The 19,728-nt window shown below is 38.8% G+C and overlaps 3 protein-coding genes across 4 annotated transcripts; 2 read left to right on the top strand and 1 right to left on the bottom strand.

Moving 5' to 3' along the window:
• The first annotated feature begins 2,573 nt into the window (after nt 1–2,573).
• LOC140936756 (uncharacterized) lies at nt 2,574–5,565 on the top strand. Its single transcript, XM_073386242.1, has 2 exons — nt 2,574–4,648; nt 5,355–5,565. Exons 1-2 carry the CDS (start codon nt 2,574–2,576, stop codon nt 5,563–5,565), a joined length of 2,286 nt encoding a protein of 761 aa, XP_073242343.1.
• On the top strand, nt 5,472–7,845 carry LOC140936755 (uncharacterized). The gene has a single exon (XM_073386241.1). The coding sequence runs from the start codon at nt 5,617–5,619 to the stop codon at nt 7,843–7,845; it is 2,229 nt and encodes a 742-aa protein (XP_073242342.1). The 5' UTR covers nt 5,472–5,616.
• A 2,440-nt stretch (nt 7,846–10,285) lies between these two features.
• LOC140936713 (uncharacterized) lies at nt 10,286–19,713 on the bottom strand. Of its 2 annotated transcripts, none has more exons than XM_073386201.1 (17): nt 19,695–19,713; nt 19,480–19,600; nt 18,136–18,212; nt 17,410–17,584; nt 16,897–16,962; nt 16,738–16,810; nt 16,403–16,559; nt 15,317–15,405; nt 15,105–15,186; nt 14,205–14,327; nt 13,671–13,720; nt 13,332–13,441; nt 12,676–12,750; nt 12,393–12,486; nt 12,044–12,149; nt 11,403–11,465; nt 10,286–11,210 (listed from the first exon to the last, which is right to left on the bottom strand). In XM_073386201.1, the coding sequence occupies exons 1-17, from the start codon at nt 19,707–19,709 to the stop codon at nt 11,082–11,084; spliced, it is 1,605 nt and encodes a 534-aa protein (XP_073242302.1). In that variant the 5' UTR covers nt 19,710–19,713; the 3' UTR covers nt 10,286–11,081. The 2 variants fall into 2 exon arrangements, 1 of the variants encoding a protein (XP_073242302.1); XR_012165404.1 differs by having other exon boundaries at nt 11,165–11,210; nt 11,403–11,494.
• Nucleotides 19,714–19,728: the final 15 nt, after the last annotated feature.

Here is a 19,728-nt window from a genome sequence, read left to right as displayed (position 1 = left end):
GACAGAAGGTTCTATTTTTCTTCAGATTTGGTTATTCTATAAACATCTAAATCAAATTTAAAGAAGATCACGTCTTTTATCGTTATGAAGTCACGTGACATCATTAGATTGGACTTTTCTAATATATAATGCGTTATATACATGGTACACGGTATTCATGACATTTGCGACTTTCAGGTTCCCCATGATGCAATTTTTTCCAATTCTCCATTAAAAAAAATTGCATAAGCATTGTTTCCAATTTCTCTTAGAACTTAGGATCGTCGTTTGAGAAATTGAAAGCAGAACTTATACCAAATTTTGTGGGGAAAACAAATTGCCATATTGGGAACGAAAAAGTCGTAAATAGCTTTGTCATTCTAAGAATAACTACCAGAGTTGTAATGATCTAAAAGAATGCAGGCTATGCAAGTTTGCAGGGCGATGGACGGGATAGTACGTACCGTAAAATTCCAAAAATAAGCCCCTCAATGTATAGGTCCCTCCGAATAGAAGCCCCCGGAGCCTCGTACTTGGAAAGCGCCCTCAAATACAAAATAAAACGAAGCAAAAACGGTACAGTAACATAAATTTTTGTATTTGTAAAGAACTGTCACGTGTCTGCCAAGTGTTTGTAGTCAGAAACTGTCACAGTTAATTGCTGTTTGCGTGGTTCCTCTTCACTCTTGGCTTTGATTTCCTCGGTTCATATAGACAAAGTACTTGCACGGCTACGTTTTGGAAAGGTCTTCGTCCTCAAGACAGGTTTCAGTCAAAACGTTCTGCAAATTACTGACATAAATTTTGAGACGCAAATTTCTCGAGCCTATAGCCGATTTTGAAACGCAAACTTCCCTACGTATATAAGCCCCTCCGAATATGAGCCCCCCAAACATAAGCCCCTCAAAAAGGGTCTTTGAAAAATATAATTAAGCCCCGGGGCTTATTTTCGGAATTTTACGGTATTGTATCCCACCTGCAGATTTTCAAGACTAAGGTTAAGTAAACTTTTTATCCGCACTGGAATCCTTTGTAAAAGTATAAGGTAAATTCAGTTGCAAAGAATAGGGAAAAAACGTTTCCCGTAGTGGAACGTCAGAACCTATTATCCAGCCAATTTTAACAGAACTGTATCAGACGTAGCGTGTTTAGACCAATCAAAAACAACTCCTGATTCCGGTTTTTTGACATTTTAAGTAGTAAAAAAATGTCTCATGCTCTCCTTCCCTCAAAGGAATGTAGATATATAGGGAGGGCATAACCACGGGCTAGTTAGTCTGCGGCCAGAGAAAATAGAATACTTTTGCACGCATTGCGTGCCTCTTTTAATTATTGGGTTAAAGCACCCTCGCACAACCAGTTCATATTCTCACAAGCTGTAACTACACCATTAGTAATCAAAGATTGTAGTGTGTCGCCTTAGGCCTTGAGCGCGCGCATAGCTGGGTTGCATGAGAATAGTCAACGCTTGACTAATCAGGCTTTGGTCTACGAAATATATAAGAAATAGAGGGATTTTACCTCGTCTTGTAGTTTTCAGATTTAATCCAATTAGAAGCCAGCTGGAAACTGTCTTCGACTTCTGATTGGTTAATGTCTACATGAAAGAAAACGAGTTTGTCAAAGGAGGTCAAACTTTTGGGCTCCTTGCGGTAAAGCCATTATAGCTTGGATCTTTGGTTTCCCAATCGCAAACATACAATGGCCATATCTGGACAAAAATTACTCTACTTGTAGTGAAAAACCCAAAAAGGGGCATGTTAGCTAGCTTTAGAAAACAGACGGTTCCCCAGCGAAATGGCGTCTGCGAAACGAACGCAGAAATTCCATACTGATGACGTGAAATTACCCAGTGCTTCTTTTTGGTTGAAGCAAATTTCATTCCAGGCGCAACCAATCAGAAGCACTACCCAGATCTGGGTAGCGACACGTCATCAGTATGGGATCTCTGCTCTCGTTTCTCAGACGTCATTTCGCGGGAAAACCGTTGGTGGCATCGCGAAATGTCTTCTGGTTTTTCAGGCTACACGTTAACGTTTTCATCGCCATCTTATTAACTAGCTTTTCTTTTACAACAAAGCTTGATAGAACTACCTCTTTATACCACTGAAAACGCGATATGATGTTCTGAACATTAAACCCAACATTATACAATCAAAGCGATAACAACAAACGTACTGGGCAAAGTGCAAAGAATAGTTTGTTTTCCCTGTGAAAATTTTAAGGAACACGGAAACTCTTGTCTCAGCCAACCCCAGAAATGGCAGGCTGCCCCCGCGAGTGGGTAGCCTGTGTTGACAACTAGAGAAGTTTGAGTTTGCTTTCTCCTGGGATTAATATTTTTGTCGAAGAACTTGCTATCACCCTGTTTGCGATCATCGAGCCGACAAATTTTATGCTAATCACGTTGGGTTTTGGCTTTCTAAGAATTTGATTGGTCTCTCGACACACGGAACGGGTCATAAAATCTCAGTGATCCATGAATTTGCGAAACATTACTCAGCAGAAAAGCAAGGTTCAAACATATGAATTTGGACAGCTTCGCCTACTAAATGATGCAATTTCTTCTCTTGTTTGGTCAAAACACCACGATAATGATTTCACAGATGTATTTCACTCTCCTGTTATTAACATTGTTGTTTCAAGCCTCACAAGAAGCAACACTAAACACAAACTTAACCAGTTATGTGGACAGGAACTCCAAGGTGCAGCATGCAGACTGCTTGGGCAGCGAGTGCTTTTGGAACTGTACATACAAAGTCAATAGGACAGACCAGTATCGTCAAAGAATATCACAGGCAATATTTGATGAAGGAAGACTGTTCAGAGTTAATGTTACATACAAGATAGAACACAATGACAAGCCGTCTGAATATAGGAAGCAAACGGTTTCCAGTTCTATTGTGAAAGGCGCTAAACAGTGGCGAGTCAGACTGAACAGACCGACAAACCAAGAAGTTCCCATCTTTGTTCAAAATGCTTTAAAAGACTTGGCGGCTTTTTTGGAGACGGAATTTATTTTGTCGATAGAAGCATCTTGCAAATTTCAGTTTGGATTTAATCTCACTTCTGGAACAAACCAGACAAAAATCAGGGAGCTTTTTTCTTATTATTTCCAGGAGAACATTCTTCAAATCACTGGGCTTGTTCGGCGTGGCAAGGCATGTGATGAAGGGGACGAGAACTTGCGGCAGAATCAAAGCTGCATCAGTATTCAGATTAATGAGTTCACAGCTGATGGATGGACACAGTCCTTGCTTTGGTGGGCCATTTTCTGTTTCGTGGCCATATTCTCATATATTGCACCTTGGGTTGTTTGCTTATTCCCCGCAACTGAAGTACCCGCACCTGAAGTCGGACCATCGATATCAAGACTTTTTTGCCAAAAATATTTAGGATGTGAGGATCGTCAAATTATCGTGAATTGGCAAAGTCCAGTAGGATTCCGGAGTCTTATAGGAAATTGTTTCTTTTCCTTGGATGACATGATGTGGAACAGAATAAAAAGATTCATAATGCGTCTTTTTATCCTCCCCGTTCTGTTTTTTCTTCCGGCACTTTTTGTTGAATACTTACAATATAACAACATTTTGCCTCGATACAATTTCCTAAATATTTCGCATTTATTTTCGTTTGTCAAAGTATTATGTTACTGCTGTTACTGTCTCCAAGCCTTTTTGTGTAGTTTCTCAAGTAGAAAGCCTAACGATTGGGGTTTCGGGATCATCCGCGACCTTCCATTACAAATGTTAATTCACTTTAGGGCAGTTCACAGGTGCCTTAAAAAATTAATGTTGGCGATATCTTATGCATATATTTTTATGGTAACAGAAATAATGGATGCTTGGACCCGTCTTACAGTTTCTCAAATCATGATGCGGGTAGGTGGACTGTGTTTGTTGATTCTTTTAGCACCTTTTTTCTTGTTCATCTTGTTTTGCTGGCCATTAGGGATGATTACCCTTTCCTTTCCAATAGCTATTGTATGCGGTACTGAATACTTCAGCTTTTCATTCACGCGTAAAGGTGAATATGTTCTCGTCTTTTGTATTTCTTGCTTCGCAACATATGGAGGTCTTCTTGTCTTACGCTCTACAGGTCTCGGTATACTGCTATCTCTTAAACTGGCAGGGGAAATTTTGTTTTGTGAGGAAAATCTTCCGTACGTTACTGCTTTTGGGGTTTTGGCCTATTATTTGTGGAGTAGCTACGGCTCATTTACCAAAAGATACAAAAAACTCGCCTGGGCGCTCTGTAACCATTACGAAAAACAGACAGGTATCGATAGAGTTAAATCAAGTCCCTACCTTCTGAAAAAAATACCAAAAACGCTGTTCGACAAGTCTTGTCAAGATACTTTTCCTATCAAAGAAAACGTGTATAAGCTGATTTGGAGAGTCTTGTATTTAACCTTTTTTGGTGCTGTTTTATTTTTTACAATGCTGTTGGACGCCACGTGTTTAACTCGAACTTTGGTGGTGGCTTTTACAGGGGCAGTTCCAAAGATCATAACTTTTTTCGTTGAAAAGAGAAAGTCTCTGAGAAATGATGACATGACTATTGACGAGAAAGCTCTTCAGTTGGTTCAGCAGTACTCTGCTGAAAGCACTCCAAAACTCAACGAAAAAAACGTCATGAGCTATTACGACCTAGACCTTGCCCCGTTGCGGTCTGACGATTTCGTAACATCGCTGGGAATAAATTTTATGCCTTTGTCCTTTCTTGTTATTAGTGCGTATTTTTGTTTTGATCTGTTCAGTGTGTCCAGTTGGTAGGCTTTTTATGAGTTCAGTAGCTTCAAACCTCGTCAGCATCACGCTATTCCAGAGCTTGTACTAGTCCTGTCATGAAGCAGTTAATCTGGGTGTCTATCTAGGTTAGCGGCACACTGAATTAGTCAACTTCTACCCTATGTAAATAAGTATGACAGTATAGTTCTCAAGATAGTCATTATTGCAGGATTTTCTAATATCTAAAACCCAGTAAATATATATACAACTGCAGGCGATTGACCTACACCCATCCAAACTCTTATTTCATTGGTCCCTATAACCTGCACTACCTATTGTTTTCAGGGATAGGGGCATTACTATGACACCATCCCTATTGTTTTCCCAGCCAATCAAAAATCTTGTTTGGAATAGGTGCAGGTCGGTAACTAGTTACGGACTTAAAAATACTAAGTACTCTCAAAGACACAGAATTCCTTCCCGTACTTCGAGGAATCATTCATTGCTTTTTTCGGACTATTCCACAAGCTGAGCATGGGTGTTTAATAGCATTTGTTTGTCATTTGTTCGATTACTTAGTCTAAAATTTGTAGTTTAGTTGCCATGCAAACAAATTTCTTCTATCGCATGCTTTTCTGATTTAAGGGTTCTGCACAGTTGTTTGTTAAATCAGCGAGCCGAAAAATTTTATAATGATCACGTCGGACTTTGGGCATTCAATGTGATTGGTTGCCCGGCACTTGCAAACACGGAACAAGCCAAGGAAGTAGCCATAAAATGTGTGGAACATAACTCAACAGGAATAGTACGTTCCTACAGAGCTGATGAGAAAGAGGTTAAAGCCAGCTTCGACTGATTTAAATTGAGGCATCGTCAACAGTTCCTTTTTGGTCAAAGTTTAACTACCATGATAATGACCTGTGTTTCGCGGATGTGCTTCACTTTGCTGCTATTAACATCGTTTTGCCAAGGGTCACGGAATGCAAAACAAACCGATACTGAAGAGATGTTTAAGACTCCCAGGGAAAAGACGGTGCAGACCGACTTCTCGGGCAGCAAGCTCCCTTGGAACTGTACTTATAAAGTCAATTCCACGAGTAATTTCCATTTTTCCTGGGGAAGAGTAACAAAGGCCATGTTAGATAATGGACGGCTATTCAGTGTTTATGTTGAATACAAACTGTACGGCCAAGACGACAGGGAGACTGAATACAGCAATCAAGCATTCTTCAGATCTATCGTAAATGGCACTAAACGCTGGCGGGTCAGACTGATCAAACCGAAAAAGGAAGGAGTTTTAGGCATTGTTGAAAATGCGTTGATGGACTCAGTAGCTTTATTTGATTGTACCTTGGTACAATTTTCAATCGAAGCTTCTTGTACTTTTCAATTTACATCTAATTCTAATACTACATCAAAATTGACAAGAAACAGTGATTTGGCCCCAGATTATTTCAAACAGAAAATTCTCCACATTGCTCGGCTTGGAGGAAAAATGTGTGATGGAGAGGACGAGACCTGTTTCATGATAACTGATTTCAAACGATCGCCGATAACACTTCTACTTTGGGCGGCCGTCTCTAGCTGTATTTACCTTTTCATATATATTGGTCCCGCGATTGTTTGTTTATTCCCTGCAACAGAAGTTACATCAACCATATCATCTACACTAGCATCAGCTTCAACTGTCAAAGACAAAGAAAGTCAAATTATCGTTGCTTGGCAAAGTCCAATAGGGTTTCGGAGTCTAATTGGAAACTGCTTCTTTCGCGCGGATGACACGACGTGGAACAGAATAAAAAGGTTCATTATGCGCGTTTTAATCCTTCCCGTTCCGTTTTTTCTCCCAGCAATATTTGTAGAATATTTACATCATATTTACATCTGGCCTCGACACAATTTTTTAAATTTTGGAACTGATTTTTCTTCATTCAAACTAAACGTCCTATGTTACAGCTGTTACTGCATTCACGCCTTTTTGTGCAGTTTTATGATAAGAAATCCAAGCAAACAAGGACTTGAAGATACGGATAGGTTGCGAAAATTTCTCCTGATTTGCGACCTTCCATTGCAAATGTTAATTCATTTTCGGACTTTTTGGCCAAAGCTAAAGCTAGAAGATATCATGGATAAAGACGTCCGCAGAGTTTTCTGTAATATTCTATTAAGGTTTATGTTGTTATTACCGTACATCTTTATAATCATGCTGTTTACCTCCCCAATAGCTGTTATATGCTCCACTCAATACTTCACCTTTTTAATGGTGCCCGACAAAAATTCTAAAACAGCCACTCCATACAATGTTGCTCGTATAGTTTTCTATTTCCCTGCGTTTTTTATTTCTTGGTTCGCCGCATATGGAGGAATCACTCTCCTACGATCTGCAGGTCTTGGTGTACTCTTACTTCTTCAACTGGTTGTAAAAATTATGTTTTGTGAGGAAATAATTCTAATCGCAACTTCCTTCGTTTTTTTGTCTTACTACTTGTGGAGTAGCTACAGGTCATTTACCAACAGATACAAAAAACTTGCCTTGGTACTCAGTGAGCTACTGCGGGAAGAGGAAATAGATGATCATGATAGCTATCGTACACGTTACCATTATTATCGATACAAATTGAAAACAAGAGAGAATAATCTCTTGGTCAAAAGAATACCAAAGAAGATTTTCGAAGGGTCTTGCGAAAAGCTACTACCTATCAAACCAAACTTGTATAAGCTTATTTGGAAAACAGTACTGTATTTGACCTATTTTTGCGCTATTTTATTTATAACAAAGATGGTGGACATCACTCCTTTATCCAAGACTTTTGTCGTGTTTATGTCGGGATCAGTCCCAAAGATCATGACTTGTTTCTTTGGAAAACGAAACCCGAAAAAAACCGATGATTTGACTCAGGAAGCTGGTCATCTGGCAGAAAAGTATCGCATCCTACACATCAACAACCGAACAAGAAGTGATTATGACATTTTTCGATCACTACTCTTGGACCCAGAAAAAACATTCGAATATGTTGGATTTTCATCGCTTTTCATTTCTCTTACGGTTGCCTTTGTCACGGGTGATTGGGCGATGGGTTATTTATACTTTGCGATGTTCTTTTTCGCCCTTCTTCCAGTTTATCCCTTGAAATAACGACCGCTCAACGGACAATGTTGGGTCAATAGTGGGCTTTTCTGTCCGGCCAAATCCTTAGATGACAAGGCATTATTGGCATTCGGAAAGAAAAAAATAAGAATAAAAACAATACTACCAGACCAAGAACTTTTATGAATTAAATGATTCATAACAGTGGTTTTTCAATTTCCGGGCGTTGCAAGTTCAGGAATAGCGTCTGTCACGGTATGGATTATTCTCAGAGTCAGTGTGGTGTGCGATAATCCTAGCGAGAGGTTTGTGGTATGTGCTAGATAGGTTGAAAAACTGAATGAAGAAAACAACTGAAGCGACATTCGCAATACTTCACGTATATACTTGTCTGATGTTTAAAAACCATGCGGGAGGGGGGTGGGGCGGGGTGGGTGCTTTGATAGAAATATGAAGTAAAAGATATTTGTCCGGCTAAGAACTGGTTGTTTCCGGGCAAATATAGATTTGACCGGTCAACTTGACCAACGTCAGCCAGAAAAGCCCTGTTCTTTCTACCATTTTCCAGTATTCTCTAGGTTAGGTATGTTACCTAGGATATAATTGATTGTCAAAGGTTTGAACCCAGGAGTCATTTCAAAAGGAGGTTCAGTCATTCCCAAGTTGACAGACAATCTTAGGAGTTGTTACTATGATCTTGGCTTGGTTTACATGGAAATGAGGGACACCAGATAGGTGAGGTAACATGTGGCGGGTCACCCCACGTGATCAAATTAAAATGAGGGATAATATGGACAGGCGGGTTACCCCACCTACCTGGGGTCACCCACCTCCATGTAAACAGGCCCTTAGATACATGTTTGCAGGCATACACACATATTATTTTTATAAAATTTTCTCTGGAGAAGTTAAACCTGTGTAGCTTGTGGATAAAAGTGAATCTATTATTTGATCTGTTCGTCTTACAAATGGCAACATGAAATCTTGGGTCCTTTCTCATATTAAGACTATGTTTGTTTGGCTCTGGTAAAAATTGTATAGTTTGTGGTCGGGATTGCCAAATTGTTTCATGACATTAGTACTCTGTAACAATCCCCACCACACACTACACAGTTTTTTTTTACCACAGCCAAACAAATATAGTCTTAATCTGAGAAAGAACCCAATATTTCATATTCCCATTTGAAGTAAATAGAACTTAGTTTTAAAGTGTAAAAGAGTACTTAGCTTGATTAGTGTTAATTTCCGGCTTTTTTAAATATGTTTTCTAGTATTTAATTAGTTTCTATTAATGATGTAATTTAGTTTTAAAGGTGTCCCCAATAAGTGCCAATAGGCACTAGAACGATTAGACACTTTAATAAAGGTTATGTATGTTATTTATGTATGTATACGGACAGACTAGAACTAGTTTTCTTTACAGCAATTGTATATAGGTGATTTTATTAGACGAATTTTCTGGATTTATATTTTAGCGTAGTAAAAACTGCTTTGTTTGTACTCATTGGTAACGTTTTATCCAATTCACCTCTACAGCTGTAATTTTAAAGCTTGAATAAACTATCTATCTATCCCACACAAGGCTTGCAATTCTCACGCAGCACTCGTGTAGCCATAGTGTATAATTTCACTCGGTTGAGATACGCGCGGGATGGAACAAAGTGCCTATAGAGTCGAACCTCCACTAAAGGCCACCTCTCTACAACTGCCATTTTTTTTTGGCTGACAGTCCATACATTAACTCTTGTTTCAACCTCTCTACAACGGCCACCTTTCTACAATGGCCACTTTTTTTCTGTCCCCAAGCTAAGGTGGAGAGGTTCAACTGTAATTTTCCTAGCCTGGGACCAGGCTCCGCATTGTGGGAAAAAGGAGAAAAAATCGGCGTTGGCGAAAAAAAAAAAAAATCGGCGAGCGAAGCGAGCCGAGAGGTAGTCTGGGTCCGCCGCCCTTTCCCCCTCCCCAGGATACCGCTTCGCTCGCCGATATTTGACCCCGTTTTTCTCCCCTTTCCCCCACTGCAGAGCCTGGTCCCAGGTATTTATAGCCAGTTCCAGGCTTCAGATCGTAGGGACGGCGCAAAGACGGAGATGTGAGCAGAAAAAAAATAAAACAGCGGGGGGTGGAGTAGGACCACTTTTCCTCCTTATTTTTTCCCGCTCTCTTACTACTTCGTGCCGCACTCCACAATCCGAACGCCTGGAACCGTCTAAGGTATTTAGCTTTGAATGCTACAGCTTGTAACAATATATGATAAACGTTTCTCAAGAAGTAAGGGACTGTTTAGGGTTCAGACTACTAAGTGCAATATTTGGTCGAGGATTCCCCACTAATCTGGCAAAGAAAAATCAGGTAAAACATGATCAACAAACTTTGTTTTAATTAGTTTGCATCGTATACCTTCAAAACTTTTCATATCCCAGTTTCGTGAATTTGCTCTCGTCACAACTATAATATTCTACCACCAGTAGACTTTTTTCCATTGAAGGTTGTTCAAAAATGATTTTGTATGTTGCCAATGAATTAAAAAGGGTAATCGTAAAACGGGTCTCTTACTAAAAGGTTATAAATTATCCTTCTATTTGTTAAATGCTAATTTCTTCCTGAAACTTTCCGTCAGCAGCCTCCCTTTTCAGACATCCTGCACTTTTACTGCGAACGAAAATGTGGCACGAGTTTCAGCCAAAACTGCTGAAGGATATTTCAGAAATGTCGTGGAACAAGTCATTCGACTTCAGAGCAAGGTTTGGACCAATTAATAGTGCTTCTAAAACTAAAGAGTACCTTTTAAAGAATAACACGATTGGCAATCGGCTTTGTTTAAAAAATGAGCAAATATTAGAATTACTTGTATCGAGAATTCGAATTGGTGGCTCGTTGTGAGTCAGAGCAATTCGTTTTCGAAATTCCAAAACAATTTCACAGCTGAATTTCGAAGGACTTTCTAATTACGGACTTCTGCTCCAACGATTTCTCTGAAACTTACATGGCATACTTATAAGCCGATACCAGACATTTCAGTCAAAAATATCAGCCAAATTTTTTACTAGAGGCGATTTTCTTCGAACCGTAGGGTCCACTTAAGCGCTAATTTTGTAAAAAATATTTACCACCAGTAAAATATTATTTCATATTATTGCTGAATGATATCTTTAGTTCTTTCCAAAGTTTCATAACCATCGCGTTAAAACCAATAAAGTTATGATAATAAGTAACAGATTCTCACCATAGCCTCTGGCAGGGAAAAACGGACGAATTTTTACTTAAAAGTTACTCTGCTGCAGTTATCTTGGGTCAAAATACATCTCATTCGAGGTGGACTCCTCTCCCGAATCATCCACGGGACCATTTAAGTTCTCTTTGATTTGATGCTCGAGTTCTAACATGTCAGTTCCGTCAACTTGAGCTACCGACTAAAGAACAACACCAAGAGAAAAATATGAGAAACAAAGAACTTATTTATCTCTTGCAAGCTGCATTTTTTATTAAAGAATCACAACAAAGCTTCAATGAGAATCGTATAACTAAATGAAATGCTATGACTTGTATACACAGCACACAGCATATAATTGACTTGACAAATTCAAAACTAAGTAATACGGTACCTGGCCATTCCAAAACAGTTTAAACGTTGGTAGTGAAGCGATCGCTTGTTGATACTTCAACACCTTGCAGAAGGAAAAGTTGATAGGATATGCTGAAAAATACAGTTGAACCTCTCTACAATGGCCACCTTCGAGACAGAAGAAAGTGGCCATTGTAGAAAGGGGGCCTTTGTAGAGAGGTTGAAACAAGAGTGAATCTTTGGACTGTCCGCCAAAAAAAATGGCCGTTGTAGAGAGGTGGCCGTTGTGGAAAGGTGGCCGTTAGTGAAGGTTCGACTGTATTAAACATCATCAAGCGAGTAACGTATTTTTTCCTTCGGTTCATATATTCAGTAAGGTGTTGTCAAACCTGTTCTCTGTCGCTAGCCTGCGTGGCAGACGTCGAAAGGGGAGGGAAAAGGTCGGAAAAGGGAGAGGGGATTGGGGAGAGAAGGAAAGCCCCTCTTCTCTCCCTTTTCCCTTTCTCACTTTTTGCCCCTGCCACGCAGGCTATCTGTTCTCCTTGAATGCTTAAGATGAAATAAGTTGACAAGAACAACAAAATGCGGTAGGTGTGACAGTAAGTGACAGTAAGAGGAACTTACAACATATTAGCGTGCAAACAATAAGAAATAAATTTAAGAAAGTTTAATGTCACTAACTTTCAATTTGTCGACGTTAACACGTGCAAACACTACTTGTCCATTCAGTCCATACTTGACATTCAGTGAATCATACGAGTCTGCGACAGACCTGCACAAGGCACACCTGCAAAAACACAAATAAGAACAAAACAGCAATTGAAGAACTGCCTTGACACAACACTAGCAAACAACACTGCTGTCTCTTTTGAGGAGGGACTTTACATTACTTGCCAGCGGTTCACATGTGGGTTTTTAAAACCAAGAGAAAAGAAACTCGGTGCTTGACTTCCCGTACTGACCCGAAAAATTAGGTTAAATAAAATATAAGTATGTACCAACTGATAAGTTTACTTTCTAAGCCACTTACCAATCGGCATAAAATTGTACAACTACAAGCTTGTCTTGTTCATTTAAAACTTCTTGCCATTCGTCTAATTTCGTGATGTTCTTCACGTTCAATACTATAACAAAAAAGGCTATATCATCATTGTGCTAGCTACGCGCAATGCCTGCAACGGCGAAAAGCTTTTAGACATATCTCACCAAGATCTAACTCATTGTTTGTAGTCTTGCAGCAGGAAAAACAAAGTAAAATATGAGACATTTAAATGATTAACATTCCCCTCCCCTCCCCTTCCGAAAAAACCTACCTGGACCTTGTCCCTGGGTAACCACTCCTTGTTGATCTTTTTTCTGTACAACAAGTGCTGCACGCGGCGACAAGCCTACAATGTCAGGTGATCAGAAAACAGCACAGTTTCACCTAACAACTATAAAGTTAACCTAAGATCAGGCTCAATTTTCGTTTCGCTTTGTAATAACATTCCGGCGGGCAAGGCGAAACGAAATGTATGAGAACCGCTAAAATTGGGCCTGATCTCAGGTTACTATAAAGTAGGCCATTTCCGAGTTCTAAAAACTCTCACATTAAAAACAAGACTAAGTGCAAAACCTTTGTTGCACTGAACATGAATTTTACTTGCACGAGAATAAAAAAAACTTTTTTATTCTCATGCATTTTCATATCAATGGCTTCGCATTTGTAACAGAGGCTAGGCCACTCGGGAATCGCCTATTGTACAATGCCAGAGTAAGTGTCCGATTAAGCAAGCAGGCTGTGAAATATTCATATGAAGCTACTGATACTCTGAGAATTTAGATGGGCTTTTTTCCGCTCTTGTAGAGTCTCTACGGTACGGCATACAAATAAGTACGCTCTAAATATTGACATATTACGTAATATGTGAAAGAATTATGCGGACACTTTCTATTCCGAAATAGGATTTGGGCAACTGATTCCAGTTACCTTCTGCCTCAAGGGTACTTTCCATTTCAGAGATTCGCCTCTGGGGAAACGATGTCAGGAGCAGAAAATCGTCTACATTCTGGTTGTCATGCCATAGTCTGTTGATTTCACTAAATGAATAAGAAAGAAATGAATGAATGAATATATAGATGAAAACCTTTTGAGAATTAATGACTAAATTGGCCGCGTCACTTGCGTCTTCCGGAGTATACCACTGTTTCCAGAAAAAACAATCTCATCCTGAGGCCTATTTATACAATAAAACTTGTTTTAACGTGGAGTTAATTCCTTCAGCGGAAACAGTTTCGGAAACATTTTCGGACTGACATAGTTACTTACCGATATAAGGCCCTCACCGTTGAATCGCGTGGAAGGCCAACAGACAGGATCTGCGAAATATAAAATAGCGATGAGTTGTCCATGCAACTTTTCGTAATAGCTTTTCTCATACGGCCAGCCGACTAGGCTCGATTTCCGCCGCTTTCTCTGTCCAGTCCCCGAGAACAGCGGCTGGTAATCGAGCCTAACGACCAGTATGGAGATTCAGTTTCCATAGAGTAAGTGTAAACTGGAGCCACCAATTTGTGAAAAATCTTTGCTGAGTTTTTCTGAAACATAGCGCTGTCTTGAGTTATCTACGCTTGACTAATGGCTAACGTGTTTTTGCAATAAGCAACGAGGAACGTACATCTGTCCAGGTGCAAAGGAGCTCAGTATTTGAAATTTTGAAGTAACCAGACTTCCGCGCATCGAGCGAAAACGTCTGAAGTTCATGACGGAACACAACGACGTCAGTACCTCAAGCCAATTTGAGACAATTTGTAAATTTAATACAATCAAGAATAAAAATTCAACTGAAGTCACTCGTTTTACCTGTCCATCCGGTAACCTTATTCTCAATTCCACCATTGATGATTTTCCTTCATCACACTGCTGTTCAGTAGAGGCTGTGCTTGAAGGCTCAGGAGTGTCTGCTGCAAGTTTAGCAAGCTTTGCCTTAAAACAAAAATGACGCCAGATTAGTGTGGAGGCAATACTGTTTTAATGGTTGGAAAAGTCCTCAATTATCACTCATGGCTACTTCGTGTAAAAGCTATTTTGCATCTTAAACACTTTTGTATAAATCATCTTCACAAATCAGACCTTCACTTGAAAGTGTGTTGTGTAGTGAACTAAGGAAGACGTTTGCCGGAAAAATCAGGCTTTAATCACCAAATCTCATTCCATGCAACATGGCGGTAAAACTACAACCACGAGGATTGCAGGCTCTTATATAAGGACAAATCTCACTTCATATACACTACACGAATTATCACAAAACTCGCAGTTCGAATGTTCCTAGTTCATAGCTCAGTTCGCAATGTCATTTACCACATGTTGTACATGTTTCTAGCGACTTAAGTAGATGAGGCGCTAAACGGAGTCTAAAATCCTTCCATAGTATTGGAATACCTACACTGTAGTTTGAAAAACTCGAGACAGACCCATTTCAAGCTTTCGCCATGTTGATTTCAAGCGAATTTTTACACCTCTTAAAGTTGTTATCACATTTTTACTGTAAAGCTTGACGTGAAAAATGTTTGAACTTTATGCGAAATGATATTTACGTGATAAGAGCCGATATAATAACAGTGAGGACTGAAAAAATGCGTGCGCAAGCAATACTTTCTTATTACAACGAGGCAATCACTTAGCACCAAAAGTTCTATACTGCTGACTACCATGGCGGGTTATTGCAGAATGGCTCATTATGACTTGTATTTATTCATGTACCTTTTCTAATCTTTCATCCTTCTCATCTCTTAAATCTTTCAGTAAATACTCTTTCTGAAGTTTTTTTCTTTGTTTTTCCAGCCTGTGAAAACAAACACTGTTCTTAATAATGCCCACAACTGCATCGAATACCCAAGCTCCATACCACGCTAAAACTTTATAACGGCTCTTACAATGTACACGTATTTGCCGACAGTAAAAAAAATTCATACTTTGCCTCTTCAATTGCTTCAAGTCTTAGTCTCTCTTGAAACTTATGCCTGTCATCAATTGTCTTTTGGAATCGCGATACCACAGCAGGCTGTGAAGAATAAACAGAATGGTGTGGGATTTGCAAGTTGAAGAGGATTTTTAGGAACTTATAATGATATAACTTATATATGATATATGAGTTGATCCAACATTATAGAAAGCCTTTCTATAATTCGAAAACGTCTACGATGGTACAAGTTTGGCAGATATGTCCTTTTTCTTGATGTGTGATATAAGTGAGTTTACATCAGCCGACAGTGAAAACAAAGCATTGTTGAATTGTATGAGGCGGAGCAGCAGGCCTATGTGTACAACGCAAAAACGTTAGTACTTCCACACTTCTAACACATCACAGTTTCTAGTTTGAGGTTTTCTAGTTTGAAATTAGAAGTGATGCTGTACGATGCTAAGTTATCGCACAATGCTTTATGTCTACAAGCTCGTTTGCGGTTCACCATAACACTGCAGTCACTCGACATGAATGTCTACTCTAAACTTGGCGCTAGTTCCCTCTCTCGAACCCTCTCCTCGAGTGAAAGGTGTGACGGGACGGATGCAATCGTGGGCGCCTTTTCTGGGAATAAGGCAAAAACAAAGCAAAGGCCAAAAATGAAGAGGGTACTGATCAATAGACGTGAAGAATAATAATGTAAACCTTATCTATTTGGCTATAGCCTGAATTTCAGAATTCCCTTCGTATTGCATACTCCTCTATGCAACTTGAAATTCAGGCTAGTTGACTACTGTTTCCACAATTATTGTGATCCTAAATTGTTGCTTTAAGTTATAGACCCTCAAGTTAATTTTCCAATTATGACGTTTTTTTTTTTGTTATCACATCTTCTTTTGTACCTAGACTTTGTCAATTATAACCACCTTTCTCTTTAGTAAGTCATTGTTTGAAGACGACAGGCCATACCTGACAAAATATTGGATGAAATTATAACTTTATAGCCACCTGTATACAGTCAACCTTGCTTTTTTGCTAAAGGCCAAAAAACAGTTTATTACATGTATACTAAAAGGATGATCTTTAATCAACTTACCCCAGTTGACAAGCTGGTACCGGCAGACTGCTGACTGAAGCTACTTTTATCACTATGAGGTAAATCAGGTACCACTGATGCTGCTGCAACAGTTGTTACTGCTGTTCCTGCTGTCTGTTCTAATGGTACTGTAGCTTTACCAGGATTCTCATTTATCCTTGCAGGTTACATAGAGAAGGATTAAAAAGATACATTGTAAAACAATAAATCATTAGAAACAACACCATTTCAGAGGTGATAACTTGCTCAATTACTGTAAATGCTTGAATTAGCACCCAGCTAAAAATAATCAGCTCTTTTAGCGTGCAGTCAAGTATTAAATAAGTAATCCTTACCAATCAATAGCAGGCTGTATTCCTTTGTTCTTTGTACAGATTAAAGCTTGCTCAGCCACAGCAATGTCATAACCTTGTAATGGTACCACAAAAAATAGTCGTAGTGAAAGAAATTGCAGGATTGAAATCATTATCATGTTTTGTAATGAGTTAACATACCCAATTCCTTCATGTAAGAGAGCAAGGTTAGATCTGCTTTTGTGTCTTGATCAAACAAGCTCTCACCTATAAAATAGAATGGCAATAAAATGGCCAAGATAAAATTTGTAAACAGAATGGTTACCTGCGTCATTGCATTCTAAAATTACTCTTTGTAACTGTCAAAACAATGGCATACATCTCCTTGAAATAAGAGAAGTATTTTTCAAGCAATATAATTAATAATATTATTACTATGAAAAAGAAACACAAAATGTTAAATACAGCAGTAAACAGCTGCTGATTAAGTCAAGGAGACATAAGAAATACTATTCACCTCCCTAAAAAGGTGTTCAAGATTCAAAACAGTAAGAGAGATTCATATTTCCTCTCTAAAACCATCAACTGGATAATCACAAGGAAAAAATTACCTGTTCACAGTACCGAACACATTGTCCAAATTCATTAGGATGCCTACACAACCTGAAAATGTGCAAACTATTTTTCATGCTTTTGTGCAGATATAAGGCTTACCTTTTTGTGAGCTCAGTTTGAGCACTGCACTGCCAGGTTCACTTGAGCCTTGTGTGGGGTTACTTCTTATTGCATTGTTTGATTTATTTGACTGTGAAATTCCAAGAGCTCCATCAATCAAGACTTTAACTCCATCAATGTTTACAGAAAATGGAAGAACCAGAAATTCCCCGTCCTGGAATGAACATTCAAACAACTAAAATATTAGTTTCTGCATGTCAAGGTGTTTTCTTTAATGCTTTTTATTTACCTCATCAGATTAACCAATCACAGTTTTTAGAAAGCAGAGGGTCAGCATTTGAGTGCAAGGGAAATGGATAAGATAGAATTCAATAGGGTGCAAAGGTGTATTCTTGCATCAGAGATAAATATGCTCAAACTGACAATTTTTTTTTCCACATGCTAGAGCGGGTCTCAGATTCATGTCATAGGGGTAAGAATAAATGAGCCCCCAAAGGAATATCTTCTACAAGGGTCTGTGGAAATTAATTATTATTGCTTCCTAAGAAAATTTCAAAATTTTAGTCCTGGGAAATGTGGTTTCCAGCATTCAGAGGAGCAAAACAAATTGTTTTTAATGTGGAGAGTCAAGGGGATTTTGTTGCAATAGCAGGTTTTAAACATTAGCCATTTCAGCTTAAGTACTTTGACTAAACCACCCAAAATCACCCCAAGTTACTCCCCAATCACTCTCATATCAATAGGCATACTAGCCTGCAAATGTACCTGCTCAAATCCAGACAACAGCAGAAACGTTCTTGCCTGCTCTAATTGCCAGATGGCTGAGTTAAACTTTGGGTTGGCTAAAAGTGTGGAAAAAACTGTTATCACTTTACATGTACCTTGGAAGAAAGTAGGCATGGTCACCTTTGTATGTTATTAAAAGAATCAATAAAAAGAATAAAATATAAAAAAAAAATTATACATTAAAAAAAATTATTCAACTTCCTGCACTTTCTTGCAAACTGATTTCTCCCTTAAACAGTGCAAGAAGGAAATAAATGTTTAGGAAGCAGGGTGCAAAGAAGGTCATTTTTCAAGTTTGCCATTCGGGCAAGCTGAAGCTAGCATATACTAGCTCAAACGTCATTTCAACAAGCCCTAAAAACATTTTGATGAGCAGAATTGATTCACAGTGCTTGTATAATTTGAATTCCTCAAAAAACTTCACTTGCCCGTCGGGTAAGTTAAGAACAAAATTAACCAACCCGGTAGAAAAATCCACTAGCCCCGGTCTATCGGAAAGTATTTCTTTGCACGCTGAGGAAGGGACAATTTTGTTGCTAGGAAGGGGATAGGGGGTAGGTGGTAGTCAGAAAACGTCTTAAGTCTTCGCCACAAGGTTATCAGCGTTCCAGGTAATTCTTTCAACAACTCTTGCTACCCAGTCACACTTGAGTGGTTTTCTATACAAAACCTTGTAAATTTCAAAATTTTCAAACAGTCATGAAATATTTCCTTGAGCATTACTTGGCTCAAATTGTGTTATGCTGTTTCAGCTTGTGCTAAAAAAAAGGTTTCAAAGACAAACTGTTTTCGTGTTTACAGAAAGTTGATCACGTGCCTTGTGTATGGAGAAGGTAGCCACCAATGTGAATGTTAGTGAAGTTTAGCTATTGTCTCAGGGTAGAATCAGTTAAACAGCTAAAATACAGCAAACAGGAAAACTATCACCAAATGTCATTTGTATCATGACAAATTATAACATATTCACAACAAGTGGCGAGAGGACAATTGCATGATGAGGTTATTTTACAACAACTTCCAGAATCCTTCAGTTTGTTGTTTTCTTGTGCTCATTTAATAGGGCTATTAATTTTTAAATCTCAGCGGGATTGGCAAATTTAAATAAGAAAGCAAAAACGAAATGAATTCTGGTAGTTGTAGTCAAATGTTGTCATCGTGAAAGAAGCCTATTGTTCGTGGCTACATAAAACAGCTGATTCGAGTACATTACCTGTCTGACTGTTTGCCCCTTGTTTCACTGATGTTTAGGTCTATAAAAAGGCTAAAACTTAGCTGATTCTATTGATGACATTTTAAAAGCTAGTTTATACTTGGTTTACTTACTTATTCTAATTTTCCTGTATTTTTGACTGTCTGGATCTTTCACTATGTTGTTGACATACACTTGCATCAAAGACAGCGCATTTTTAACCTGATCTGGGTCCGGAACTGATCTTAAAGCTTCCTATAACATTAACATAAGCAAAGAAAATGGGCAGTGGCGATTTATAACAAAAAATAAACGCTAAACCGTGCAGACAAAAAATGCAAAAACTTACCAAAGCAGACTCCATTACTGAGCCTGTGTTGACT

Source organism: Porites lutea, chromosome 5, assembly GCF_958299795.1.
Source record: "Porites lutea chromosome 5, jaPorLute2.1, whole genome shotgun sequence".
Classification (NCBI taxonomy): Eukaryota; Metazoa; Cnidaria; class Anthozoa; order Scleractinia; family Poritidae; genus Porites; species Porites lutea.
Note: the sequence above shows the minus strand (reverse complement) of the source record. Positions and strands in the feature narration are given on the sequence as shown.

Coding starts and splice junctions, on each gene's coding strand:
- LOC140936755 (XM_073386241.1), top strand. CDS start 5,617: ATGATAATGACCTGTGTTTCGCGGATGTGCTTCACTTTGCTGCTATTA.
- LOC140936756 (XM_073386242.1), top strand. CDS start 2,574: ATGATTTCACAGATGTATTTCACTCTCCTGTTATTAACATTGTTGTTT. Junction 4,649..5,354: donor CTAGACCTTGCCCCGTTGCG/GTCTGACGATTT, acceptor TTCTGATTTAAG/GGTTCTGCACAGTTGTTTGT.
- LOC140936713 (XM_073386201.1), bottom strand. Junction 16,811..16,896: donor CTCTTACATGAAGGAATTGG/GTATGTTAACTC, acceptor TACCATTACAAG/GTTATGACATTGCTGTGGCT. Junction 11,211..11,402: donor AACTGTTTTGGAATGGCCAG/GTACCGTATTAC, acceptor GTTGTTCTTTAG/TCGGTAGCTCAAGTTGACGG.